A 26,063-nucleotide genomic window follows, 5' to 3' on the forward strand; every position below is an offset into this window, starting at 1 on the left:
CCCACTGGCTGACGTGCTACGGCTGAAACCAATAAAGCCGAGGAGAGTTGTTGGGGTTGAAGAGAGTACAACAATTGCGCAAGGGAGGAATCGGGACATCCTCCCCCCCAGCCTTCTGGTCTACAAAACAGCAGTCTCAACAGGAGGGGCTCATTTTACGCTCTTCATTTCTCCAGCCACACAATGATTCTGTGTGTCCTCTTGGCGGTGGTGGGACTCGGTGGGGTCATCGCCGAAAGCCCTCCTGAAGCGACCTCATGTTCTCATTCCATGACCGAGGTGAGCAAATCGGCCACAGTAAAACTAATGATTAACGTGGCTGTTAAAAACTTCCAGGTTTACATGTGTGTATTTATTGAAATAGTTACTCAAAGCAATTCTGTACACAGTACAAAAAGACTTTCTTAATCTTTCAGGGGAAATGTAAATACTTGATGTCATAGAGTTGTGATCATACATTTATATAGTCTGTTAAAATATGTGAAATACTGGAAATTTGGTGGGAAACTGACTGAAGTAAAAAGACAAACCATTTCAATATTTACTTAATTGCTTTGTAGTAATTGAGCAATTTGCTATTCTGACAGATGTTTACTATCTAAAAAAGAAAAAAATAACTTTCCTGATTTCTTATTGTAAAAGTAATGTTGCAAATTCTGCTTCTTTCGTTCCTTTTCAATGCATGATCAACACCTGTTTAACCACCATTGTCTGTAATGCTGGCTACTCAGGATACACATAAAGGAATAATAAATACTAAAGTTTTCTCCGAGGGTTAGACTAACATGATGTGAAAAGGTTTGGGGTCTGTATGACCAAATTAGAACATTTCACCATGATGCAAGTTATGGCAGTCAGTTGAAAGAGTCCCAAATCACAGAGATACTTTTCAACTCTTCCACTTCTTCTTAGTAGGCAGCTGACCCGTCGCCTCCAAGTACTTGTGGATGAGTTCTTCCTGCGTGGCTGGCAGACACTGTTGATATCTGCTGTATTCCATAGTATACTCCCCCTTTCCCTGATTGGAACACGTGAATAAACCAGAGGACAAAACATCATCTTTAACGTCATGGCCACTGCAGACTTAATTTAGACGCGACACGCTTTTCTTACTTCAGTGCTTGATCGTAGTTCTGTGGCGTACCCAAACATGTCGTTTAAAGGAATCTGTCAAAGCGCAATCAAATCGATTTAATAAGATTCCAAGCAGAGATCCCGGGTCACTTGACGAGCTGGACTCACATCGGCGTACAGCGTGAAGTACCCATCGGAGGCATCCTGGCCCGTGATGACGCCGTGGCGGCGGCTCATCCCAGCGATAATCACGCCCTGGAACTCCTGAGGCGCCACAATTTCCACCGACATGAGGGGCTCTATGATGGCGACGTTGGCCTTCTCCATAGCTGTGAAGACCCGCACGGATGAAGCGAGGTGGATGCTGGTTTCAGTTGGAATGAGAACGACCTTCACCTTGCTTTAGAGCACCCTCCCCTGCACGGATGAAGGAGATTTCATTTGAGTCCACCATGTGATTCGCCCCGTCCTCCAGGAGGAATCGGACTCCGGAGATCTTGTGGCCGCTCAGGGGTCCCTTCTCGCAGGCTTCCCTGTAGCCCTATGAGGTGAAGAAGGGGGATGAAATTAGGGATTAGGACAGCAGGACTTTTTGAGTGGCTAAAATGAAAACTGAGATTTGAGGGAAACCTTTTCCACGGCTGGCACAAGTTGCTTTGGAACGTTTGTTCCCACGGTTTGATCTTCAAATTCCAGCGCGGTGTAGTGTTCCGGTTCCAGTGGCTCAAGGACGCCGATAACTTTACCATACTGACCAGAGCCTCCGGTTTGCTTCTTGTGGGTGAAATTAAACCTAGTGAAGATATGGAGAGTCAAAATTCAACTATTTGCATTGGCTTCATTTTGACCGTGTTTCATCATTTCAGTTTTAAAAATTGTTTACCACATTTCATTGTGTATACATGAGCAGCCAACCCCAAATGCCACCAGTTTTTGACTTTCGACATCCGCAGAATTGTTTCTATAACAATCTCCACCCTACTAGCCAATTTCATTATTCTCTGTTCTAAAGTAATCCGCAATGAAACAAAGGCAATTCTTTTTGCAAAACGCAGCTTGAACATTACAGTGCTGTCGCTTTAAAAAAGGGTGGCCCTCTTGTCAAACAGGAAGTGAGTGCTCACTCCTCCACTTCCATGAGGAACAAACAACTGACCCAGAACTGAAGATTCAGGCAAGAACCACATTAAAAAAACATTTCACAACATTATTGTGAAAGATTCTTCATGGCTATTTTTGCCTTGAATTAATGTTCTTTCTAGCCGTACACATTCCATTTTAGCAGGCCCATCTTATCAAGAGACAAACATTGCCCTGCCCTGTTTACCTACACCTGCAGTATACACAAAGTCCAAGTATAGCCTCATTGCATTGTTCCGATTCATTCTTTCCGCAGTCAACCCGCGTGCTTGAGTCCCACGACAAAATAGAAAAAGTAATGGAGACCGGAGAACTGAACCCCAGCCACTACCCTGCTCAAAGGGCTGCCAAAGTTGTCCAACATTACCTGAACACCCAATACGCCTCGCCTTACAAAATCTTCGGATTGCACAAAGTCATTCGTGCAAATGCAGAGGCAAGTGGGAGACGCACAATAATAGGAGACGATTAAACGACAACCCAACCAGGATGTGTTTTCCCTTTTTAGGACGTGCCCAACTCGGGGAGAAAGTACCAGCTGGACCTTTCTGTGCAGGAGTTTGTTGAGAAAGTAAGCTGTTTTTACATTGCAACATGTGAAATCGCAGTATGCCACAGGTTTTGACGCGATACCTCTTTTCACCCTTGTGTCTTTTCTACAGAAAATCAAAGGGGAATGCTCGGCAGAGGTTTTATTCCCTATGGAGCATAGCCACGCTCCACCACAGGTCAAGGTTTCATCATGCGAGAACATCTTGAAAATAAACACCTCCGTTCAGGAAGAGGCTTTTTTCCAGGAGCAGCTGGCTCGACCCAATCTGCTTTTTGCTTCCAACATACCCGGTAACTACCCACAACTGGAATTTCTGTAAACGTTCTTTATAAATTACACTGCTTTCAGAAAAAAAAAATGTACGCAACTACAACTTAACTGTAATTAGTGATTCAATCGTCCGGCTGGGAGGCCAATTGAGGGACTTTTTGACCCATTATTGGATGTCAGTGTCGTATTAGATTGACCCCCCCTGCATAATTTGCCATAAGCAACAAAAAATTCATAGAATTTTAAATAAAATAACTCATTATTTTAATTCAATAAATAGTAGCACATTTTTCCAAGGTCAATAAAAATATTTAAACTGTTTAAAGATGTCTAACTAATAAAGAAATGCAGAAATAGATTAAAAATATATATAACAAGTATGCATATTTGAGCCACCTACACTAGATTGAATACAACTTAAGTACAACTAATACCACAGTTTGAGAATCACCAAAAAAACAACTAAAAATCAAGCTTATACCAATAAATCACCTACTGAAAATGTGCTAATAAATGTGACAGTAATCAACAGATATTCTTTCCACCCTCAGACAGCTACGGTCACGTAGCTCCAGAGCATGTCCCTTTCTGGCACCTTGGAGCCGTAGTGTCCAGCTATGTCATGCTCAATGAATCCACCCAAGAAACTTTGTACAACATGGCTCAAGTCGCCAACGTCACACAGCAGGTCGGTTATTCTCCCGGCTAAAACCTTCTTGTTTGCCCCACTAACTCCAACTGTTCTGCTGTGTACGGCAGGAATGTGCTGACAGCAGCCTACTGAAGTATGAATACGATGTACTGCTTCATGATATGGTGTCCCAGGTACTTGCCTTATAACCCAACATTACTGGAACTGCTGCAGGATATTAATTAATCTAATTTCCCTGGCACGAGCATTATTTTCTAAGGAGAGGTGTAATAAATGATTGTAGCTGGCCAACCTACAGTACTGAAGTGTTTAACATAGCATTCCCTGTTGGTGTTGCAGGATATCTTTGCCTGGAAGGTGCTGTTCACCTGGTCTCCTAGTGAAGGAATTAAAGTGCTCAAGAAGGAAAAAAGTGACTACCCTTTGGAAAATGTGACTACAACTTAAATACCTAAAAACTACACTTTACATGCCACATTTCTCTCTTGCTTGTGGAACACCGAGCATTAGAGTGAGGCCACGAGTAATGAACCACCTCTTCATGTATGATATAATAAACAAAGCATTTAGATAGACTTTGTTGTGTCATATATTTGTGTTGGCTGTGAGTACTTACGGAACAGCGCCAGTGATGGTTTCTCTGAATGACACTTTGGGTTTTCCCATCACACAGGGGCAGTTATACTCTCTCTCCATTCTCTGGAAAGACAAAATAAGAATGAAGTGATGGATGTTTGAGTGTAGACCTGGTACCATAGAAATATTAATTGGCATATATTCTTTATCCTCTGCAAAAACTACTACATCTCACTGAGTCAGAAGTGATGCAGTTGTGTCTAGAATGAATCATTTTCAACCCATTGTCTGTCATTTATTGTTAAAAAAAAAGTTCCTGTGCCCTCTTTAATATGCTACAAGATGCCACCAAAGCAATCCAGAAATAGTGATTTGGTGTCATCTTTCAGTGCCAAGGAAGGGGAGGAACTTTGAGTAAATAGGTCAAAATCTTGTCAAAAAGTGAATGTAGTGCATGGAAGTGATGTTGTAACATCTACCCATTTTTACTGTACCTGCGAGTAAATTTCCAGATGTAGCTCGCCCATGCCTGAGATGATGGTCTCCTTGCTCTCATTGTCGAAGTGAACCCGGAAGGTGGGATCTTCTCGAGTGAAGCGGTTGATGCCTTTGGAAAATTTATCCAGGTCATTCTACTCCGACAGAAAAAAAACAGGTTTAAGTGATTCATTTGTAATTCCTCGGGACTATCCCTCGTATTCCCTTACCTTGTTGGCTGGCTTCATGGACATGGAAATGACAGCCTCAGGGACGTGAATTGATTCCTACAGAGAACACCGGATGATTGAGAGAGAGAGGCTTACTATATTCACAATATGTACAGTTACTTGCCATTGAAAGGTTCTCGTTGCTCCTGGACGTGAATGTGTCTCCACTCGCACAATCAATCCCAAACAGAGCGCAGATGTCACCCGCATACACTTCGTCGACATCCTGGAGAATAGAGTACGACACAGAGAGAGCTTTAGATTTGTTTTTGTTCTAATCGTATGAAATGGCCGCGATTAATCACACGGCCCAAATGCTCTCACCTCCATTTGGTCGGCATGCAGGCGCACTAGCCTCTGCACGCGCACCTTCTTGTTAGTGCGCGTGTTGTAGATGTACTCGCTCTTCTTCAGGCAACCTTGGTACACCCGCATGTATGTGAGTTGGCCAAAACGACCCGCCTGCTCAGACGCAAAAAGACAACAGTGTCAGAGAGAGCTGGCATGTACGTATCGGAGGTGAAGTCTAGTGCTCACCTCTAGTTTAAAAGCCAGACTGACAAAAGGCTTTGTGGGGTCTCTTGTAGGGTCCATATGGATTTTGAGTTTGTCACTGGAATCTCTACGTTGTCAAGAAATGTACATTCAGAAAATATATACATTGACGGTTGACTGTCTTACGGACGAATCCTTGCTTACTCATCGTTAAGGATGGCGTAGTTTTTGATCTCGGTGGGGTCGGGCAAGAAACTGAGCACGGCGTCCAGGAGGGGTTGCACACCTTTGTTCTTCAGGGCCGTGCCCACCAACACTGGCGTGAATAGACGTTGCACTGTGGCTCTCCGCAAGGCAGCCTGGTGGACGATCAGAAATTTCAAGTCAGTTGATCTAACATTAATGTAGATAGTCATCATGTAGGCTAGGAGGGAACAGACAACCTACACTGAGCTCCTCGTTGGTGGGAATCTTTTCTTCTAGGAACATCTCTCCTAAAACTTCATCAGCGTTGGCGACACATTCAACCAACTCCTGTCGGCGGTCTGCAGCCTCTGCGCGATAATCTGCCGGGATGTCATCGTAGCGGATGTCTTGCCTTCAAAAGTTGGAGACGACTTTAGCGTAAAATTACTAGCCTAGATTTTTTTATTACTCAAACATTCTACTTTTATTCCCGGCAAAAAAAGCTTTCATTACCCAAAGGGTCCTTCGAAATATATGCTTCTCTCTTCTATAAGGTCGATGATGCCTTTCATGTCACTCTCCAGGCCCATGGGGATGTTGACAAAGGCGGCGTTCTGGCTCAGTTTTGACCTACAGATAATTACAAAATGTTATTAAAATACTTATTCAAATGAGTTGGAATATTTCTTGTGACAAGAAATCACCTGAGCTGCTGGAGGGCTCTGTTAGGGTTGGCGCCCATGCGGTCCAGCTTGTTGATGAAAGTGAGGAAGGGGACGCCGTAGCGCTTCATCTGCCGATTCACCGTCATGGTTTGACATTGGACGCCGCCCACAGCGCACAGGACCAACACGGCGCCATCCAGCACACGTAGCGCTCGCTCCACTTCGATGGTGAAGTCCACGTGACCTGGACAGTGAGGGTTTTGTAAGAGAAATTTGCAACGTTATTCATCGTTAATATTAATGTTGTGGTATTGAAGAGCACAACTGGGTTTTTTTCATGATTTCAATTATTTGACACAGTTTTTGTTTTTTGTTTAGGAGGCGTTTCATATTACTTGGGATCTCTACATGTACAAACCTTAAGAATTATAGAATTTATATGCTTTATGCGACCATTGGAGTGACAGCTCGCGTGTTAACAACACCATTGCAATTTACTAGGGTATTATTGATGTTAATTGCAAATATGCTTAGGATTGGGTTTTATTGACATTCTCCCATCTTCTGTTTTTTTATTTCTTTCAAATTGTCAAACAAGATTGGTTACACCACGATGCCCTTGATCAGGGAATTTGACGAATATAAGACGACCAGCTCTTTTTCAAGACTCAAGTTTGAAAAAAGACTTTTTGAACACCAAATTCAATTTTTATACACAAAATAACGACAGTACATCCGAAACAAATGATTAAAACAATACATTTGAGAGAAAAGGCAAGTTATTTTGCCCCATTCAAATCATGCAAAAACTGTCTATCACATCTCAATATCTGAACATTTCATAATTGGGCCACACTACATGAGTAACTGCTCGCAGTACCTGGTGTGTCGATGATGTTGATGTTGTGGTTCTTCCACATGGTGTAGGTGGCAGCTGACTGGATGGTGATGCCCCTCTGCCTCTCCAGCTCCATGGAGTCCATAGTGGCACCAACGCCATCCTTCCCCTTCACCTATCACCCCGCAAGCCAAAATACTCTTACTGATATACTCTGATAAAAACGGATTCAATGCCGTGATACAAACCTCGTGGATCTGTGCTATTCTTCCCGTGTAGTAAAGCACGCGTTCGGTGAGGGTGGTCTTCCCCGAATCGATGTGCGCGGAAATGCCGATGTTTCGGATCTTCTCGTTCGGAATCACACCAGACGAGCACGACCGGCAGCTGTCGATGAGCACCTGGGACAATGACAGAGAGGGCATTAAACCCTCTTGAAATCAGCGCCTTGTGGAGAAGCCCACGTTTTGCTAACGTGCTACCTTTTTAAGAGTGACACCACCCGGAGCGAGAGTGTGGCTTTTGGTCCAGCATAAGGCCGTTTGAAGAACCCTCATGGTGGAGAAAATTTGGGAGGGCGACCGGTCCCCTGTAGTTAACTCTCGTCGTCAAGTAACCCGGTGAATGTCACGCTGAGGCTTCTGGTTGTGAAACAAAACTTCCGGGTTCTACGGAACAAGCGATAAGTCAAAAATACTAACATTTTATTTCAGCAGGTGGTTATTGTTACTTTTTGAAAATATTAATTATGTAAAGAATAATAATGTTTATAAAACAAGAACAATAAATGGAACATAGCGTGGCTCACAGCGTGCATCACTCACCGAGTTTTCTATTTTTACACGATATCTATGGTTTTGAAGGAAAGACGCTTTAAATCACGTGACCAGAAATAGTGAGCATTTGGTAGTAAATTTTCGGGCGTCGCGTAAACCTCGGTTTTTTAAAGTACAGTACCCAGTCGAAACCTTACCGTTTTGAAATTTGGCAGCTTACAGGCACGTTTATTTTTTATCATTTTTTTTCAATTTCTACTTTCTATTGTAAGCTGTTTGTAACGAAAACAAAACCGAGCTAATTTGGCACTTATCGCTTAAGCATTCTGGCGACACAAGAAGAGGGAAAACTGCTAACTTCTCTCTAATGTTAAATTTAAAAAATGTTTTTTTTTATTAAAAGCTGCCAACTTTTCACAGTAGACAACAACGGGAACTCAGGTATGTTTGGTTATTTGATTTACTTTGATAAACAGGCTGTATTAGTACTAATACTAGTACATACTTTCCATTTTGATGAAAGTAGTACTATATATTGTGAGGTCGAAAACTTAAAAAATTTAGTCAAAATAACTTTTGACTAAACTTATGTATTGCACATATTCTTGGGAAAAAAAAAAACTTTAAAGCCAGTCCCTAAATAATTACCCTATTAAAAACAATGTAACATGAATTATGGTATTTTGAAAACTAATTCACTGGTTCTCAACGTTTTACATGAATTACTGCTTAATTTTAATGAACATAAAAGTTTAATTGAAATGTACGGAATTCTCTCTCATTCCAAATATCACTAATCTTAATATCTATTTGGTGATGTCAAAGATGCTTTTCTGGTTTGAACTAATATTAAGTGTCGTACTCTATTTATTTCTATTTATTGAAACAATATTAAGTCCAACTTCCTATTAGAAAAATTAAGTAAAAGATATGTGACTAGACCTGTCTTTGTTCTGTATATTCATTGCAGGTAGTATTGCATTCCATTAAGCCAAGTCACCATTAGTCATTTTTGTGAATATTTTAGTTTCGATTATCTGAGAATGTACGTCAATTTGTTTAATTTGAAATGAGCTGTTGTTTCCACTGTTGGCATTACTGTCTAGTTTGCTGCTGTGTGGGCATTCCTTCCTGACTGTAAGCTTTTTGCTCTGTCATTGTGCATGGCAAGAAGCAAACACATGGTTGGAAAGCATTCCAGAATAAACCATTCCAGAATGTCCTTTCAACTGATCAAGAACACTTCAAAAATAATGTCTGTAAACACATGTATGGGTGTGCAAAAATGACTTTTTTCTTTGTTTCTCCCATGTTCAGTCAGAATGACATAAATACCTCTTCGACACACCTAAACGTGTGTCTTTGTTCATTTTCAATTAAATCATGTGTAAACTGTCAAGTATGTAACATGGCAGCATGACTATTATTTTCCATTTGCCCTAATTAATTTAATCATGGGTGTTATTTTAGGTCAATTGTCATTATACTCACTGAAAGGCAGTTGATTATCCACTTATCTTTAATGGAGGAAAATATTTACTAAATAATTATTGTTGCTGTCACAGAACTGATTAGAGTTTTATGAAAAAGGATTATTAAACCCTTAGTTTATGTATTTTATATTGCTATGCGTTTTTGAGACTGTGTCCAGCCACAGGAGGGCACTGTTACACTGATATATGAAACTAAATATCTTATCTGCGCTGGAAGCCAACTGTGATGAGCGTAATTACTTTCGGCCATTCTGGGTCGGTGATGTTCGCTAAACCGTCAATGGAGCGTGTTTTTTGAAATTGCAAAGATAGGCTCAAATTTCAAACGACTGTTTTTTATAAACGTCAGAGAGATACCAGTTAACCAGCCCGAAGTACCTCTCATAATATTTAAAAAGTATTACATTTTATTTATCCATCCTTTACCATAGTCAAGTGAATGTCTTTCGTTTTAAACCAAACCGTTTGTAAAGCTGGCAAGAATTGAGTTAGACAACAGTATTTTATTGTGGAATAAAATAGGATTAGATTGCAGCTTGTCTGGGCAGTCCCCCGACGCAAGATGGCTGCCACGGACTTACTTCACCGTTTTTATGACGTCTTACTTTTCCGTATGGGATATCTCTGTTTGCATCTATCAAGTGTAGGCTGAGATTTTTTTCCTGAAACTTCACTGCATTTGAATATTAGTAGTTGTTTAAAAATGCACTTTAGATTTAATGCATTGGGCGTGTAAGCCCTGGTTAGAGTTGCTCACAATAATGATACATTCTCAAAGATCTACGTTTTTCTAATATTGTACTTGCCTTAAAATGTTTTCGAATCACCAATCTTAATATTTTATAATGCATTTACTGTAACTGACTGCGTTTAGCAAACGTTACACTTTACGTTCTGGACGCAATTTAGCCCGAGCCAAGCCCATAATTACAATGCAACAAGTGCTTTTCCGGTTTGTTTATGTACTTAATTGTACGACTCTCTCTTCCCACAGATGTGAGCAGTCTTCATAAACAAGACAAGTGCACCGAAGAACGGAGTAATGTAAGATTTTCCGGAACTAGATAGTATGACTAATGATTCGCTGTCTATGTATTAGTTAGCAAGAGTCACGCTGCCGTGCGTTTCAACTTTTTTTTTAATCGCCATAGTAGCAGTAAAAAGGGAGTGTCACTGGAGCTATTGTCTTGTACGGCGAGCGAGATGGGGCAAAATCGCTCGATTCTCTTGCATACCACCAACGGCAGAGCAACATGGAAAGCGAGCCAAGCGCCTCACTGTCTCGACGCTCGTAGCGGGGAAAAGCGCCCTAATTTCCGCATAAACGGGAATTCGATGAAAAGACAAGCCTTGTCGTGCTTGGGAAGGCGAAAGCGAGACTCGAGCCCGACGCGAGCGGAGCCGAGCTGCGGACACGACGCCGGGGAGACCGCCCCACGCCACGACCGTCGAGAGGGAAAGTTACCCCGGGACGAGGCCGTATCGGCGGACGAGGAGGAGGAGCACGAGCAGCGAGTCGCCGCGACTGGCTTTTCGGAGGGGCCGACGCCGGTCGGAGATGTGAGCGGGGGGACGACGATCGGCCAAAGGGAAAAGTCGAGCACTGGGAGTCGAGGGAGCCTTGAAGTTAGCGCTGCGGGCTGCGCGGAGACCAGTGTCGGACAAGAGGACAATGCCTCGGACCCCCCGTCAAGGGCCATGGAGCATCAACCATTGGGGGTGAACAGCCACGATCGTTTATTGGCCCCGTTGGGAGAATCGAACCCGGATGAGTCGGACTCTTCGATGACTTTAACGAGTTTACAATCAGGCGATTGTGTTGATCGAGTGGACGAGTCAATGACAATGACAAAAAGTGATTTAATTAACGCCCCCTGTCCATCTGAAGATGGAAATCGTGCGCCACACCCCGATAACCCCCCGCGGAATGTACCTTACCCCGGCCCCATCCCCAAACTCATCATCACTCGGGATCCAAGTCCCACTCGCTCCGAGGAGTCGTCCACCCAGCTGAGCCTCCGCACTGAACTCTACGCCACTTGGAGCTCGGAGCTTCACCCGGACGACGAGTCTCCTTGCTCAGACAGCGGCTGCGGGGGGTCCCCGGCGCTGATGCGCTCGCCTAGGAAGCTGTCCAACTCGTCCTCCCTCGGACTGTCGTCCCTCTCATCCTTCGAGGAGTCAGAGGACGACTACACGGGCAGCGATATCGAGTCCAGCTTGTCTCCGGCCAGGTCCTCCTGCAGCCCGGACGACGGCCCAATGGTTAGTGGCCTTTCTGTTCTTAAACACTGCTTTTTGTCGCTTCTGCTAGACTATAACTTGATTTGTCCTGTCCAAATATTACCGTGAAGAGTTGGCAGTTGAAAATACAGCATTGATGCCATGCTAATTAATCAGGGACACTTAACTTTAGAGAGGGACATATTTACATTACATTTAATCACATTACAGTTCAGTCAGAGATGCCTGTGGCATTAGATTTCTTTGCATCATTGATAATGTAAATAATATAATATGATGAAAAGTGAAGATTTGTTATACTATTAACCAAAACATTTTAATGGTTAAAGAACTAGAACAATGGAGCATCTCTAACACCAGCCATCCTTTCATTTTCTACACCACTTCCTTTTCATTTTGTGGAGACCTTCGAGTGTATGGAAATTATTTTCAGCTATGAACGAACCAAAATGACATGCATGGGGAGAAAGGTAAGTTTTACACTGGCAGGCCAGACATGCAGTCAGAAATTGGAAAATTTCAATGGCAATGGTACTGTTTTCCTAATGCTCCAAAATAATACAACACTCGACATTTTTGGACTATTTTTTCCATCTTTGCAGTCCTTTAAACCTAGCGACTGTTCAGACAAAACAAAAGCAGTTGTACTGCTTTTTTGTCAATTAGTCCAAATTTAAGCACACGTACTTGGTTTGAAATAGTTAATAGCTGCGGTTTGTTGTGATTTGGGATTACAGCCAAGTCAAAGAAAATCCCACTTCAGTTAGGTTTTTTTTTTTATGCCCGGTTTTTGTGTACATAATTTTTATATTTTTGGTAAACATAGTTGGCAGCAGTTCGTGAAATCGGACGGTAGAGATTGGTTATCTCTAGTAACCTTTTTTCACTAAATACAGGTAGGGCTGAAGCATTTATAACAATTTTCTGGGTCAATTTACTTACCTAGTAAGTAATCAGTATGATTAATCTTAATGTCTAGTAAAGAATACTAACAATCCCATGACCAACCTGGTTACAGGTGTATAAACTGTCAAACATGTTTGACTTGTTTTGGCACTCACGTTGCCAAATCAGCAATTTTGCTGTCAAAGAGGTCGCAAAGATCATTTAAGGAAAGATACAATACATTTCAAAGGTAGCTGAAGTCAAATGGGGATTACTGGTCATTTGAGTTTTCCTCTTGGGTCAGAATACTTAGGTACACAGTGAAGTAGAAATCTTTGAAATGAAGAAGAAAAAATAGATAGAAAATTGTAATCTAGGAATTAAAGTTTTTAAAAGTCCTTCAATAATTACAACAAAGCTACACACTGTTCTTTGACTATCCAAGCCTATTTACAAGAATAAAAACAACAATACCTTTTGATTGCTACTAAATATCATACTTCAGCCTGAACAAAAAAATGAATAAAGCATTAATTAGGTTTTCCAAATCCTGTTAAAAATTTCAGATCATTTGAAGGATAATTGGCTACGTTATTACACTACAAAATGATGGCAATGTTATCAGAGCAGCCAGCACAAAACTGAAAACCTGTCATTATAAATGACAATTCAGCATCATTAAGTGCTTAAAAGCAGGCTCTTTCAAGGGCATTTGGCAAAATTGGCCTTTCCATACACAAGTTGTTGTTTTTATTTTTGTTTGTGTGTGTAAAGCTTATACATTTTCCCACATCAGAACTTCAGCGGCTTTAGTCAATGAGTGGACCCTGTGTCATTTACCGGCTCTTACATTCAGGAAATGAGCAACCTGAGTACACTTGAGCTGTTGTAACACACAGGATGACGTGGTCTCGTGAGTTTCTGATAAGAAATGTGGGCTTTAATGGGCACATTGTGTACTCCTTCCAATTTTAGTGAAAAAAAATGGGACATTGTGTCCCAAAGGGTGTGCGTCACGCCTAGCGCTTGACTCTCGAGCGCATCGGCCTGGCCGCCAAACCAGTTACAGTGAGTACGTGAAAACACTCTTGACGGCTGCGCAAACTTGCTCACACATGCAGAAACGCACGCGCAGGCTGTTGACACGATGGCGTCTCAAATGAGATTTCAGCGTGTGTGTCATGGAAAATTGAGTTGAAGGCAAAATTGCTTGCTGGTTGCAAGGTGCTAAATATGGTACTTTTTTTGTTCCTCTGTCTTGAGATCAGCTACCAAGTCTAGCTATCCCTGACACACGATTGTTGTTTGTTTTTTAGGTGTTTTGTGAGAAGGCTTAATGCTCCCATGCAAGTATATATTTTGATTTCTGAAAAAAAAATATTTCAAAGTGGAACAGATCACAAGAGCAAATGGTATAAGTTGAGATAAGATTACACAAACACCAACTTAAAATGTGACAGACAAGTGAAGCTTCCCTTTTCTTAAATGAATGTACAGACACATTTTGTTTCTGTGGTCATGCAAATTGGCATTCTCTGTCCTAGCATTGAAATCTATGAAAGGAGTTAGAAAAGCGAATAAATAGAAACCCCCAAGTGACACAAGTGACATGTGCTTTTTGTGAGGGAAACAGGAAGTATTCCACTGTAGTAGGATGTGTTTCGGTGAAAATTTCCAGTCATCGCTTTTGGTCTAAATTTGGTGACATTGAAAATGATGAAATTTTCCTATTGCTGTCCAAATAAAAGTCCTTCCCACTAGCAAACTTGGTGAGCCATTATGCGCAGTGGAAACTGGAACAAGTGGGACTTGCATGTCGTCTGGAAGGTTAGCTTATTTTCCTTCAAATTCAGTTATATTCAGTGTATATTTGAAAGCTAGTATAACAGTAAATGTGTTGATGACATTCTTAACTTTTAGTGTGTTTTGACCCTTTACTCTGATAAGAAAGACTTTATTAGAGCATTTTTTTAAGAAGTGAAAAATGAAATTTTACTTAATTGCTCAGTTATAATAATTACTATTCGCCAGCCATATGCTTTAGCATAGCATTAGCAACTCATTGTAAATGTAATGAAAGCTGGTCCTACATGGGTGAATTTGAGGTATTTCTTTTTGCTGTTTTCTTATTTATCACATTGGCGCTGCTTACAAAAAGTTATAAAGAGCAAACTTGAAAGTGAAATTTCCTGAGGTGAGGGTTTATTCGCAAATCCTTGAGAAAACCTAAATAGCACTCTTAAAAGACTGGTTTCATTGTAAAGACTTGCGTCTGCTGTTGTGCTAAGTTACAGATTAGAACTGGTTGGTCAACCATGCATATGTACTTGATCCAATTGTTAAGAAAAAAAGCTTAACTGATTGGCTGTAATGAACTCTAAAACAATATCTGAGTATTAGCTATAGTGATTGAATTGCATATTTGGTATCTGCTATATGATTTTTGGCTGCATGCAAGGGTTGTAAAGATGTATTTAATGAATTGAAATTGCCTAAAATGAATGAATTATGTTTAAATATGCTGTTTTGTTTAAAAGAATGTTTGCCCCCCCATTTTAAAAATTCTTAGGAATTGTATAAAATTACCAAATGTAAAATTTAAAGTGAATTATTATTGAAATTAACTACTATTAAGACACACGCGTTCAATTTTGTATTTATTTATTTCTCAACAGTGGCCCTTAAACACGCTTGCCACTGATGCAAAAGTGCCAGAAAGACATTTGACAAGGCGCAAACAACTTGGATAACGCGGGGTAACGGGATGTGGGTTTGATATCAAACACTTGAGCGTTGTTGTACAAACATCTGCCACAGTGCAATATGTAGTCACTCCTTTCACTGATGAGCCGTCTGACAGGTTCTGTAACCACACGCGTGTGCGTGCACACACGCACATCTTTCCATCACTTGCGGGCACATTGCATTGACTTCCATTCATTTTTTAAAAACCACTCAGATAAGCTCAAACCTGTAAAATCTGCACGACTGTGTCGGCGCTACACAGTTAGCATCGAAGCGCACGTACCACCGTAATTTAACACACTATTGTGGAATTTGCCGCCATGGGAGGGAATGGCGGTCCTCTCTTCCTACCCCCATTTGCGCATGTATCTGCCTAGAGATTGGCTGTGTGTGGGGGCTCAGCATGGGGCGATTATGGGATGGGAGAGAACAAAGAGAGAGATGGTAAAGAAGAGAAAGGAGCTAAGTGGAGGCAGGGCTTGGTCGATATCACATTTTAACAAAATATTAAGCGCTGATAGCTTCTTAAAACAGGACAACTTGCATTCCGAATCACTTGAGGAGAACCTGGAGGGGTGCCGTGTGCAGATTTAGATGGGGTGTTATGAAGGCAGACAACAAGCTTGCACATGTTGAGCACAACAGAAGGTATGTTAGCCAGGGAAGAGAGAAAATGATGTTTGGGGAGGATTCCAGGACCAGTGGGAGCCACGTTGCCCTGCCTAATCCCACCAGTGCAGAACCTCCTTCTCTGACGGTGAAGAAAATAGTTTGTGGTTGAGTTCTTTCTTTGTTTCTTAGGTTGTGTGTGGGTGTGAGCTGTGAACGAATGACACAGTATATTTGAAATTCTTGAGATATTTGTATTTGTCTGAACAAATACATGGAGTGGGATGATACATTGAAATGCAGGTATGATGTTTTCGAATGATGAAATATGCAACTAACACATCTGCCTTACAGTAAAAAGGTTCTCTGTTTGAATCTACGGTCAGGTTCTCCTTGAGCTTGTGTGGATTTCTCCACATTCCTCACACTTCACCAAAACATGCAGGCAAGGTTAATTACAGGCTTTAGAAAAAAAAGGGGAAGGGTTCTTTTGTCTGGTTTTGCCTGTCTTTGACTGGCGGGAAGTCAATGACACCCTTGAACACAATGTTAGAAATTCCCCCATCCATCCTAAAATGCAACTGCGGACTGTTTGAAGACAAAAGGGTGGCTGAAGGGTTCCGGAACGGTGCTTTGTAGACGTAATCACAAGTTGATGTCAAAAGTTCAAGAGGAAATCAGTTCTTGCAGCAAAATATTTACAAGATGTCTGACCCGTGCGTCTCGTCAGTAGTTTCAACCGTGACGTGTGTGGTCGGGGTCGATCCAAGGGTGCGATTCATAGTTGAGTGTCGTCATTCGTTATTCACAGCATTCTTTTTACCGAAACTGAATAGCTGTCTGACCAGCCACAAACAATAAGAATCATTGTTTTGGTCATGTTTTGGTAACTAGTATTCAGTCCTCTAATAACTTGGCTTTCCTTACAGTTAACCTGTTAAGATGGATATAGTACAAGTTTATGCAGTCCTGGTTAAATACCACATTTTTTGTGGTATGAGCTTTAATTTATTTAATTTTTTTTCAACCCCCCAAAAATTGTGTAATACTCACATAATGACTCCTAAGCAACAAGCATGCTTGGATTAATAATAAAACTAACTAGTTACACACATAAGTATAATACCAAAAATCATCATTACTGCTTCATTGATTGCAGTCATTTAAATCTTTCTTCAATCTGTCCGCCATGTTTGTTTCTGATTTTCCTGTTATTTCATCTGCATATCTTCATAGTCACATGAATCCTGATCTTAAACAACAAAAAGGAATCATACAATTGAAATAAAATATTTATTCATTATACAAACTAGTGAAACAGAGGAATCTTGTAAAAATAGAAAATCATGTAATTAAGTTTTTACAATGTTGCTAGTTTGAACCATGGACTTTATCTTTAGATTGTTATAATTAGCTCAGTGCAACTTTAGCCCGCTGACTGATGGAATCTTTTCAGATTGATAAAGCAGGTTGAAAACAATTCTGTCCTGTTTTTCAGGTAAACTAAGTGTGGTTTCGTTTTGCGGCAGGTATTGCCACATGACGACTTTTTTTATTGTGACAGCAATTTCGACACACTAGCTGTGGAAAGAATGTACACAAAGAAAGTGCAGATAGGCTGGTTCATAATCACAGCGGTGATGGGAGGGCGGGTGTCGCCTTTGGTTTTTGACGAGGCTATAATTTCAAAAATTGTTTTCCTGGATTAACGCCCTTGAGTTTCGCGTTCTTCTGTTTTGGTTAATGATGCAACTTTGCCTCCCAATTATGGGGCTTGGTCTAAAAAAACAAGGACTGTTAAAGTCAAAATAAACATTGATGACAAACGTACACTTTGTCCATTTGATTTGTCACATATACACACATGCGCCTGCTCTAATCTGTTGCCTTCGTCAAAGCCCCAACTGAACACTGTCCTTGCAGTGTAGATAAAACACCATTTTTCAGACAGTACGGCTCTGTTTTACAGCACTTGAGTAAATGTTTTATGAATGGGCTTTGTCAATGTACCTCGCCTAGCTTAAAGGGGAGGTTCCGACCAATGTCTACTAAGGTGTGTGTAGAAGGGCCATAATATTTTTGTCTTTCGCTTTCAGAATAAATCGTGGCATAAGTTGAAGACCATGGTGCACTGGTCTCCGTTCGTCGTGTCCTTCAAAAAGCGCTACCCCTGGGTGCAGCTCGCCGGCCATGCAGGTATGTTAAGGAACCACGAGCGACCAATCCTATGGCATGAGCACTCTTTAACGTTTTGGCTGCCACTGATGGTGGTATGCAAACCAAAATCTGCTCCAAAAATGACCTTTTTTGGTGTCCAGTCATGATTATGACAGTCTTATGACACAGAAGCAGTTAATTTAATCTTTGGATGTTTAATAGAGGAGGCAAAGGTAGTGTAAACAAAAGCCAGCATTTCCAGGAGGTGGCCGCCCAACATGGTGGCAGAGTTTTATAAATGCCGGTGATTTTAGTCCTGTCAAATGGCAAGTATCCACAATTTCCGGCTTTTGCTCCCGGCATTATGAATAAAGTTTATCATATGCATCTCACTCCAGTCTGTTAATGTTTTCATGCATGGGTATAGCTAACATCACAAAATCAGAAGAGCTCCATGATGTACCTCCTTCAAGAGCTACTTAGAAGTGAAGGTCATTTATACTAGGTGTTATTTAATGTGTACTCTTCTTGATTCTGAAAGGTAACTTCCAGGCGGGCGAGAACGGTCGCCTGTTAAAGCGCTACTGCGAGTGTGAGCAGCAGTGCCTCGAGAAACTGATGAAGGACACTCTTCAGCCATATGTGCCTGGTTATTATGGTGTGGTTCAGAGAGACAAGCAGGACTACAACCTGATGGATGATCTGCTGGCAGACTTTGACTCTCCATCAATTATGGACTGTAAAATGGGCAGCAGGTAAGAAGACAAGACTTTGCTCATGGGTCTCTTTGCATTTTTGCCTATTTGAAAAAGCTTTTCTGCTATCATTAAGGACCTACTTGGAAGAGGAGCTGATGAAAGCACGAGAGCGTCCACGCCTGCGGAAGGACATGTATGAAAAGATGGTCGCCGTGGACCCTGGAGCCCCTACTGAGGAGGAGAAGGCCCAACAGGGGGTGCTCAAGCCCCGATACATGCAGTGGAGGGAGACGCTCAGTTCCACGGCCACAATGGGCTTCCGCATTGAGGGCATCAAGGTCAGTTTTAGTCACACTGAAATATTAAAAAAATAGACCGATTCCTATTGTAAACGACCCTCGTTGGGGTTGGCTTGCTTCTTGCAGAAAGCCGATGGCACGTGCAACACCGATTTCAAGACCACCAAACTCAAGGAGCAAGTGATGAAGGCCTTGGAAGACTTTGTGGATGGAAACACTCAGACTCTGGTAAGTTTTCACTGTTACATTTGCATTGAAAGATGTGTCTGTACACCACAAGCTTTAAATAGGTGTTCATGACAATAAGATACATTGATTGGTTGGACACAATACAGTATTAGCCCATAATACTCTTCCATGATTCCATGCATCGTTACATGTCTAATGATTATTCTATCCCACTTTTCTGATATTTTCCATCGTATTCGGACAGATTATACAAAGAAATGGCTTCATTTTGTTCCTTTTCCTTATCTTTAGAAGTTGTACCTGCAACGTTTGGAGGAGCTGCGGTCAGTTCTGGAGAACTCTCATTTCTTCAAGACACACGAGGTAACACTTTAAGTAATATAATTTGGCCCGTGACTATAACATTATTATTTTTAGGCCTGCAGCTAGTACAGATGTACTGTAGCTAAAGTAGAACTTGAAGCATAGTGATTAGCCACTTGCAACTAGATCTAATCACTAATTAGCAACAGTAAAACTAAATACTACGGCGCTTTCAAAACAAACCATTACAACACACGTGAATCAAAGGATTAATTGAAGCAACAAATTTGAATTCCAAGCTTTTTTCTGATTAAATTAATCAATTAGTCATTACAGCACTATTTTAAGTACAGAGTGAAAATACTTTGTTTTTGCAGGTGGTAGGCAGCTCTCTGCTGTTTGTGCACGACGCCTCAGGGAAAGCCCGGGTGTGGATGATCGACTTCGGGAAGACATTACCCGTGCCCACCCACAAAACCTTAAACCACCGGACCCCCTGGGTAGAGGGCAACCAGGAGGACGGCTACTTATGGGGATTGGACAACCTCATAGACATCTTGGGCTCTATGCTCCCTCAGGTCTCGTGAGCAGAAGACCTTAAGTGTCCTTGACAGAAAAACTGGAAAAATTAGAGATTACGGACTCGCTCCACTTAAAGCAAGATAGGACTTTTTTATCTAAGTGGATTCAAGCCCTGACGCCTCCCCGAAGGTTATTTGGCCTTGTTTCTTTTTACATTTAAACACACGGCAACACTAAAACACTGGTTATTCAACCATGTGTCAACTGACTAGTGTATATATGCATTTATTTAATTTTTCTGCCCTTTATACCACGCGTTTAATTTCCCTGTTCAATTTCTGTGCCTACATTTTTTAAAAGAAAAACCATTCCTTCTATTTTTCTTGCACTCTTTATAAAAAAGAACGTGATGAACATGCCCCCCCCCCCAATACACTCATCAGCTACGTTTGTTTGGAACTTTTTGCACTAAGGATCCCACCAAAGCCATCGATCAAGACGGGCTGTGCCTTTTTATTTTTTTTAATACAGTAGCTGGGTTAACCCATTCACACCCTAAAAAACTGAGCTGTTTTGAGCAACGGGAGAGCCCAACAAACGTTTTTAAAGAAATTTTTTAAACTGGAACCTGAATAAGTGGCCATTTTTCACTTTTGTATCTTCTAATCTTTTAACTGGACGAGGAGTTTACTGTAAACGGGAAATAACAGCAATAGGGTTACGCCTGGGTAAATATGAATGATGTTTTTTGATTGAGGAGCGAGAGTAAATGACCATGTGTTTTGGTGTGTGTTTATAGTCCACACAGCAAAACAAGAGTCATCTCCCAAAAGTCCACAAAGAGACTTGTTTACAAAGTATTATACTGCTTCTTCCATGCATGTTGAATAGCTAACCGCTTCTTGTTTTTCTAACCTTTTGACTGGGTGCATTCTAATGAGGAAACTGGATTTACTGTTTATAAGCACAAGTGTATTTTTGAGTGGCGTTCAATTGCAATAACAGGTTACATTTGATAACAAAGTCTTTTTTGCTTCTTTGCCATGAAGGTAATAGATAGCAATAAACTGGAAATAAGACTTGGCAGAGTGCTCCAGCCCCCCGACTATTTTTTTTGCACGCACTTGACCATCATTGCAGAGCATTTAAATTCATCTTATGTGCTTCACTGTCACATGGTGTCCTAACATGTAACAAAACAGCCTGTCCAGCCAGGCCGGCTTCCACCCCTCCTTGAGGAAGCGCGTAGATCGTTCCGTCGCCGCGTCTCTGCGGGTCCAATGCCCTGAGCTGCCCGTTGCTATGGATGACGTCGTCCAGATTCCACAACTGGTAGCGCAGACTCTTCCCCTGCTTTGCCAAGATGAAAATCTCTCTGAGAGGCGAGCTGTCTGCTGAGGGACATGTTGAAGGTGAGCTTATGTCTTCCCGCAGGTGGATCCACGGCAGTTGGGGGTCGGCTGGGGTGGTATATGAACCCAGTTCTCCCTGATCCGTACCCAGGAGAACACCTGGAGAAATTGTGATTGAATGAAAAAAAAAAACAGTGTGCAGTTTAAACTTTTGTGTCTTACCTGTAGCCACGGCCCAGTGTGCTCTGTGTCCACCACGCTGGCAGGGCTCGTGGTTGTAGTCTTCATCATATCTGGATGGTCAATGTCAAGGTTGATCATTATAACTGCATTTTGCAGAATACTCAGTCCTTTTGCCCGGTCTAGTGAGTATTATAATACATTTGTTCTACATTCCTCTCAGGGAAAATGCATTTCAACGTTGCCATGGATACGGGATGAGAACAGGCTGTCTGTTCCACAAGTGATTGATGATCTTGGTGGTGTTTTTGCCACTCAGACCTCCTGAAAGCAGCTCGGTTTTGCATCCACACACCTCCTCGGCAAGCGACGCCATGTTCCTGGCTAAAAAGCAAAGACGTAAGGCGCCATCAAGAACACAACGGTCTTGCCACTTCACACCTGTCTTTTTTCTACCTGAGAACATTTCACCCTGAGCTGTGAAGCCTCTACTGAGCGCAGCCTGAAAGATGGCGGTCATGTCAACGGATGGCCAAAGCAGATGAGCAGCCATCCACAAGGCAACCAATCCGCACCTAAAAGATAAACAGAAGATAAGGTATAATTTGATCGAATGTCTAACAATGACATCAATGTTTAAGTATATTTGGACACTTCAGTATTATATTAGTATGCTATTAGTCAGAAACGTGGCACTCGATGAGCATTGTGTACTCACTGTGGGCCGTCTTGGATGAGTGAAGGCACGTACGCGTTTACCAGTGTCCAGTGGAGAGCTCGGTTGAAACTGAAGAATACAAATTGACACTTGACTAGTAATTTTTTTTCCAGATATGATTTTGAAAGTGTTACAGTCAAGTGTGGTATCGGGTTTGCAGTTGACATCTTAACCCATTGGCAGTGATTGATGAACCAGACTTCCTTTGATTCCTTTGTTTTTACATTCACCAATTAGTACAGGGGTGGCAAACATGCGGCTTACGAGCCGCATGCGTCTCCTGGGGAAAATGAATGCGGCTCTTTGCTTATTTTTGTACATACTCTGGTTAAGTTCCATTTCATATGTTTAGGGTGTACACTTACCTTTAAATGAAAACATTATTGTTTTGTAAGGGGAAGAAAGTGTTCTGGTGAATAAAATTATTTTAATTGTGTTTTTGTGTGTGTATCTGTCTATTTTGCTGGGTCACTGCGCAGTGTGGCTTTTTGACGCTCACAATTAAAATTTTTGGCTATTTGTGTCTAACTTATTCACCACCCCTGGTCTATTCATCACGTCAATGGCAGCCAAAGGGTTAAAGATACAAAATTAGACATGTTTTGCCTGTTTTATTCAATGAACCACCCCGACAGATTAGATGTTTTTCATCTAATGAGAACGATCTGATAGAGGAAAATACATAATTGATCGGTCACCTGCTCTCCCTCTGGCGAATGAGCACGAGCGGCTCCGTGTGGTCGCCTTCCACTGCGCTCCTGCTGTTTCCGATTGTTTGATACAACTTCTTCATTTCCGATGAGTTAGGGGTTGTTGAAGAAGACCGTGGTGGTGGTGGTGGTGGTGGAGGAGGAGGAAGAGGATGGGGCATCGAGCAACCCGACATTTTCCCAAATGTGCTGTCATTTAAAAATGGAACTCGTTAGTAACATGTTTACGCAGCAGTACGGTAATAGCACGACATTGCCCCAGTTAATTAGTTCGTTTCCACACGTAAACAATGTTGACGTTATATTAGCGAAAATTCCAGGTAAAACAATTAGTTTGTGTTGTTTCACATGATGTGTAGGTATTTTTATACTCACTTTTAGACTAGCCTAACTGTGACAGGCTAGCAAAGCCGGTGTTCCCATAGGTAGCGCTCATGCACTCTGTCAACGCATAAAACAATTCAAAAGACACCGAAGAAGAACCCATTTGTTTTATTTATCGCGAGATTCTGGAACGGGATCATTCGGACGTTTCCCCCAGCTAAGGTACGTTCTAGCAAAAAAACATGTTTTAAGTTCGTATTTTACGTGTAACAAATACGCCTTTGTAAGTAGTTGAAAGCATATTTGGGCAATGTTTCTCTGAACTCGTTTGGAAATCTCTGGCCAGCATAGTGACGGATATCTTAACGCTTCATTAGCTTCTCGTTTTAGCTCCACGCTGTTCGAATGAATGGCGATTGCTATTGTTAATTGTTAAGGTTTTTGTTATTACCACGTCTTCTACTATGTTCTTTTCGAACCTTTAGATGGCCACGACGGAGGTGCGACTTAATCACACTATCTACATCAACAATTTAAACGAGAAAATTAAGAAAGATGGTAAGTGACCAGGTCCACTTTAAGTACTACTACGCTGCAAGCTTATATAAGCACGTTTTGTGTGTTTTTAAAAAACTAATAATTCAAAATCACACTTATACATGTAATTAAACAAACCTTTGACTTAAGTAATGCATATTTTGTATTTTTTCCAGAGCTGAAGAAGTCTCTCTATGCCATCTTCTCGCAATTTGGCCAGATTTTGGACATTTTGGTAGCCCGTACTTTAAAAATGAAGGGCCAAGCCTTTGTCATATTTAAAGAGGTGAACAGTGCCTCCAATGCTCTTAGATCCATGCAGGGCTTCCCTTTTTACGACAAACCTATGGTATGTCCTGCTCTATGATTCCACACGCTCATGTTTTGCCACCGATAAAAGCTGTTGTGAAAATGTACCGTGGGTCAATTGTCCACAGCGCATCCAGTACGCCAATATGGATTCTGACATAATTGCCAAAATGAAGGGAACTTTTGTGGAGCGGGAACGCAAGAAGAAGGAGGAGAAGAAAGAGAAGAAAAAGCCCGAGTCCAGCGGTAGCAAGAAGGGTGCCGTGGCTGTAAGACACTTTATTCACAATGAATTTCTTTGCGCATGAGATCTAGTTGGCATTAATGTGGCCCCAAACTAAGTTTGACACCCCTGTTTAGTCTATACAAGTACACTACATGATGTGTATTTTCCCCATAGGGAATGAACCAAGGGGGGCGCATGATTCACATGCAAGGACAGCCGCCCTACATGCCCCCGCCAGGCATGATGCCACCCCCTGGGATGGGGCCTGGACAGATGGGCCCTGGTGGCATGGGGCATGGTCAAATGATGCCCGGACAGATGCACCAGCAGGTATTGTCATTTATTAAAAGTAGTTGGTTGCTCTGTGTATATCACATTCATTTTTTTATGCATTACAAAATTAGTAATAAAAATAGAATTGTTTTTGCAGTTGGGTAACCCACTATAGATGATACCGTAATGCCTCTATTATCACAAATTCACTACTTTGTGATTTTTCTGCTATTTAAATTATTATTTTTACTTCAGTGCTGAGTCCTAGTAGCAAGTTTCAAGATTTTCACTTTTTTTTTTTTAAATGGGGTGACCCTACTTCACAATTTTTTTTATTATCGTGGCCCTGTCTGGTCTACATTAACCGCGATATTCAAGGGGTTACTGTATTAAGTTTGTAGATTATTCTTTAAAAATATCACAAATTAAAAAAGGCACTTTGGCATGTTGTTGTTTTATTGCCTTTTTTTTTTCAATTCCAGGTTTCCGAAAATCCTCCCAATCACATCTTGTTCCTCACCAACCTGCCTGAGGAGACCAATGAGCTCATGCTCTCCATGCTCTTCAACCAGTCAGTTAAAATGCTACTTGTTTTTGTTCCACAGCATGGAATTTCCCAAAATGTATGTCTTTTTCCGCACGCAGATTCCCGGGATTCAAAGAAGTGCGCCTGGTACCCGGCCGGCACGACATTGCCTTTGTGGAGTTTGACACCGATGTGCAGGCGGGTGCCGCGCGAGATGCGCTGCAGGGCTTCAAGATCACGCAGAGCAACGCCATGAAGATCTCCTTCGCCAAGAAATAACATTTCTTTGTCACTCCTTTCCAGCACAGGTCTGTTTTTTAAGTCATACTAACTGGGGGCGTAATATTTTTAATTTGCTTTCTTTTTTTTTTTTTTTTTACTTTCTAGTGTTTGTTTTATTTTGTTTATGTGAAAGCATTGCACCCAGTGTCTGGTCTACCAGACATCACACCTGGAGCCTCACTTTTTTTTTTTTTTTAAAATAAAAACTAAATGTATCAATTTTTTTGCCTCGTAATTAATCGAGTGTTCTGAAGTCCAACAGATGGCGCCAGTGTTTTTTGTGTGGTCCAAGATCTGTAGTTATTTCATTTTTAGGACATACTCAAGTTTCATTGTGGGGAAAAACATTTAATATGCTATGCGATATGAAAATTTGAGCAACTGGAACATTATCCACATTTTTAATAGCATCGTTAAACATTAAAACAACCAATGGGAGTTATGAGTGCTAAAAAAAATCCTAATTTTTGCATGAATTGGCTTCATTATTTACCTATGAAATGATACATACTTCTGTTGCAAAAACACTCAACTATTATTTGGTAGCAAA

At 41.4% G+C, this 26,063-nt stretch overlaps 5 protein-coding genes across 12 annotated transcripts; 3 read left to right on the forward strand and 2 right to left on the reverse strand.

Annotated features, from left to right (window-relative positions):
- Positions 1-48: 48 nt before the first annotated feature.
- lxn (latexin) lies at positions 49-4,264 on the forward strand. 2 transcript variants are annotated; one of them, XM_077611831.1, is made up of 7 exons: positions 49-279; positions 2,471-2,650; positions 2,723-2,785; positions 2,877-3,057; positions 3,589-3,725; positions 3,797-3,862; positions 4,029-4,264. In XM_077611831.1, the coding sequence occupies exons 1-7, from the start codon at positions 184-186 to the stop codon at positions 4,134-4,136; spliced, it is 831 nt and encodes a 276-aa protein (XP_077467957.1). In that variant the 5' UTR covers positions 49-183; the 3' UTR covers positions 4,137-4,264. The 2 variants fall into 2 exon arrangements, with proteins under 2 accessions (XP_077467957.1, XP_077467958.1); XM_077611832.1 differs by lacking the exon at positions 49-279 and adding an exon at positions 2,116-2,248.
- On the reverse strand, positions 331-7,819 carry gfm1 (G elongation factor, mitochondrial 1). Its single transcript, XM_077611830.1, has 18 exons — positions 7,639-7,819; positions 7,405-7,557; positions 7,199-7,331; positions 6,358-6,562; positions 6,167-6,283; positions 5,915-6,065; positions 5,672-5,826; positions 5,510-5,594; positions 5,297-5,434; positions 5,097-5,198; positions 4,973-5,029; positions 4,760-4,897; positions 4,306-4,388; positions 1,705-1,867; positions 1,471-1,615; positions 1,243-1,403; positions 1,114-1,167; positions 331-1,018 (listed from the first exon to the last, which is right to left on the reverse strand). The coding sequence occupies exons 1-18, from the start codon at positions 7,711-7,713 to the stop codon at positions 890-892; spliced, it is 2,244 nt and encodes a 747-aa protein (XP_077467956.1). The 5' UTR covers positions 7,714-7,819; the 3' UTR covers positions 331-889.
- A 224-nt stretch (positions 7,820-8,043) lies between these two features.
- On the forward strand, positions 8,044-20,592 carry LOC144083389 (inositol-trisphosphate 3-kinase A-like). 6 transcript variants are annotated; one of them, XM_077611204.1, is made up of 10 exons: positions 8,059-8,154; positions 8,336-8,373; positions 10,420-10,469; positions 10,577-11,690; positions 18,005-18,104; positions 18,607-18,820; positions 18,897-19,101; positions 19,189-19,290; positions 19,543-19,614; positions 19,932-20,592. In XM_077611204.1, the coding sequence occupies exons 4-10, from the start codon at positions 10,629-10,631 to the stop codon at positions 20,139-20,141; spliced, it is 1,965 nt and encodes a 654-aa protein (XP_077467330.1). In that variant the 5' UTR covers positions 8,059-8,154; positions 8,336-8,373; positions 10,420-10,469; positions 10,577-10,628; the 3' UTR covers positions 20,142-20,592. The 6 variants fall into 6 exon arrangements, with proteins under 6 accessions (XP_077467327.1, XP_077467328.1, XP_077467326.1 ...); XM_077611205.1 differs by having other exon boundaries at positions 10,580-11,690; XM_077611201.1 differs by having other exon boundaries at positions 8,044-8,373.
- Positions 20,587-23,471, reverse strand: actmap (actin maturation protease). The gene is made up of 7 exons (XM_077611207.1): positions 23,412-23,471; positions 23,025-23,225; positions 22,327-22,395; positions 22,065-22,183; positions 21,863-21,992; positions 21,651-21,721; positions 20,587-21,587 (listed from the first exon to the last, which is right to left on the reverse strand). The coding sequence occupies exons 2-7, from the start codon at positions 23,210-23,212 to the stop codon at positions 21,208-21,210; spliced, it is 957 nt and encodes a 318-aa protein (XP_077467333.1). The 5' UTR covers positions 23,213-23,225; positions 23,412-23,471; the 3' UTR covers positions 20,587-21,207.
- snrpa (small nuclear ribonucleoprotein polypeptide A) lies at positions 23,214-25,732 on the forward strand. 2 transcript variants are annotated; one of them, XM_077611209.1, is made up of 8 exons: positions 23,214-23,582; positions 23,846-23,918; positions 24,074-24,246; positions 24,335-24,475; positions 24,607-24,762; positions 25,188-25,276; positions 25,351-25,539; positions 25,619-25,732. In XM_077611209.1, exons 2-7 carry the CDS (start codon positions 23,846-23,848, stop codon positions 25,508-25,510), a joined length of 792 nt encoding a protein of 263 aa, XP_077467335.1. In that variant the 5' UTR covers positions 23,214-23,582; the 3' UTR covers positions 25,511-25,539; positions 25,619-25,732. The 2 variants fall into 2 exon arrangements, with proteins under 2 accessions (XP_077467335.1, XP_077467334.1); XM_077611208.1 differs by having other exon boundaries at positions 23,221-23,582; positions 25,351-25,732.
- The last annotated feature ends 331 nt before the right edge of the window (positions 25,733-26,063 follow it).

Source organism: Stigmatopora argus, chromosome 10, assembly GCF_051989625.1.
Source record: "Stigmatopora argus isolate UIUO_Sarg chromosome 10, RoL_Sarg_1.0, whole genome shotgun sequence".
Taxonomy (NCBI): domain Eukaryota; kingdom Metazoa; phylum Chordata; class Actinopteri; order Syngnathiformes; family Syngnathidae; genus Stigmatopora; species Stigmatopora argus.

Coding starts and splice junctions, on each gene's coding strand:
- lxn (XM_077611831.1), top strand. CDS start 184: ATGATTCTGTGTGTCCTCTTGGCGGTGGTGGGACTCGGTGGGGTCATC. Junction 280..2,470: donor GTTCTCATTCCATGACCGAG/GTGAGCAAATCG, acceptor TTCTTTCCGCAG/TCAACCCGCGTGCTTGAGTC. Junction 3,058..3,588: donor TTTTGCTTCCAACATACCCG/GTAACTACCCAC, acceptor TTCCACCCTCAG/ACAGCTACGGTCACGTAGCT.
- gfm1 (XM_077611830.1), bottom strand. CDS start 7,713: ATGAGGGTTCTTCAAACGGCCTTATGCTGGACCAAAAGCCACACTCTC. Junction 5,030..5,096: donor GCAACGAGAACCTTTCAATG/GCAAGTAACTGT, acceptor TGTTCTCTGTAG/GAATCAATTCACGTCCCTGA. Junction 1,868..4,305: donor ACCATCACTGGCGCTGTTCC/GTAAGTACTCAC, acceptor TATCTTCACTAG/GTTTAATTTCACCCACAAGA.
- actmap (XM_077611207.1), bottom strand. CDS start 23,212: ATGTCGGGTTGCTCGATGCCCCATCCTCTTCCTCCTCCTCCACCACCA. Junction 22,184..22,326: donor CTCATCCAAGACGGCCCACA/GTGAGTACACAA, acceptor TTTATCTTTTAG/GTGCGGATTGGTTGCCTTGT. Junction 21,993..22,064: donor TCAGGGTGAAATGTTCTCAG/GTAGAAAAAAGA, acceptor TTTGCTTTTTAG/CCAGGAACATGGCGTCGCTT.
- snrpa (XM_077611209.1), top strand. CDS start 23,846: ATGGCCACGACGGAGGTGCGACTTAATCACACTATCTACATCAACAAT. Junction 24,476..24,606: donor GCAAGAAGGGTGCCGTGGCT/GTAAGACACTTT, acceptor TTTTCCCCATAG/GGAATGAACCAAGGGGGGCG. Junction 25,277..25,350: donor CTCTCCATGCTCTTCAACCA/GTCAGTTAAAAT, acceptor TTCCGCACGCAG/ATTCCCGGGATTCAAAGAAG.
- LOC144083389 (XM_077611200.1), top strand. CDS start 10,629: ATGGGGCAAAATCGCTCGATTCTCTTGCATACCACCAACGGCAGAGCA. Junction 11,691..18,004: donor GCCCGGACGACGGCCCAATG/GTTAGTGGCCTT, acceptor TTTCGCTTTCAG/AATAAATCGTGGCATAAGTT. Junction 18,105..18,606: donor GCAGCTCGCCGGCCATGCAG/GTATGTTAAGGA, acceptor TGATTCTGAAAG/GTAACTTCCAGGCGGGCGAG.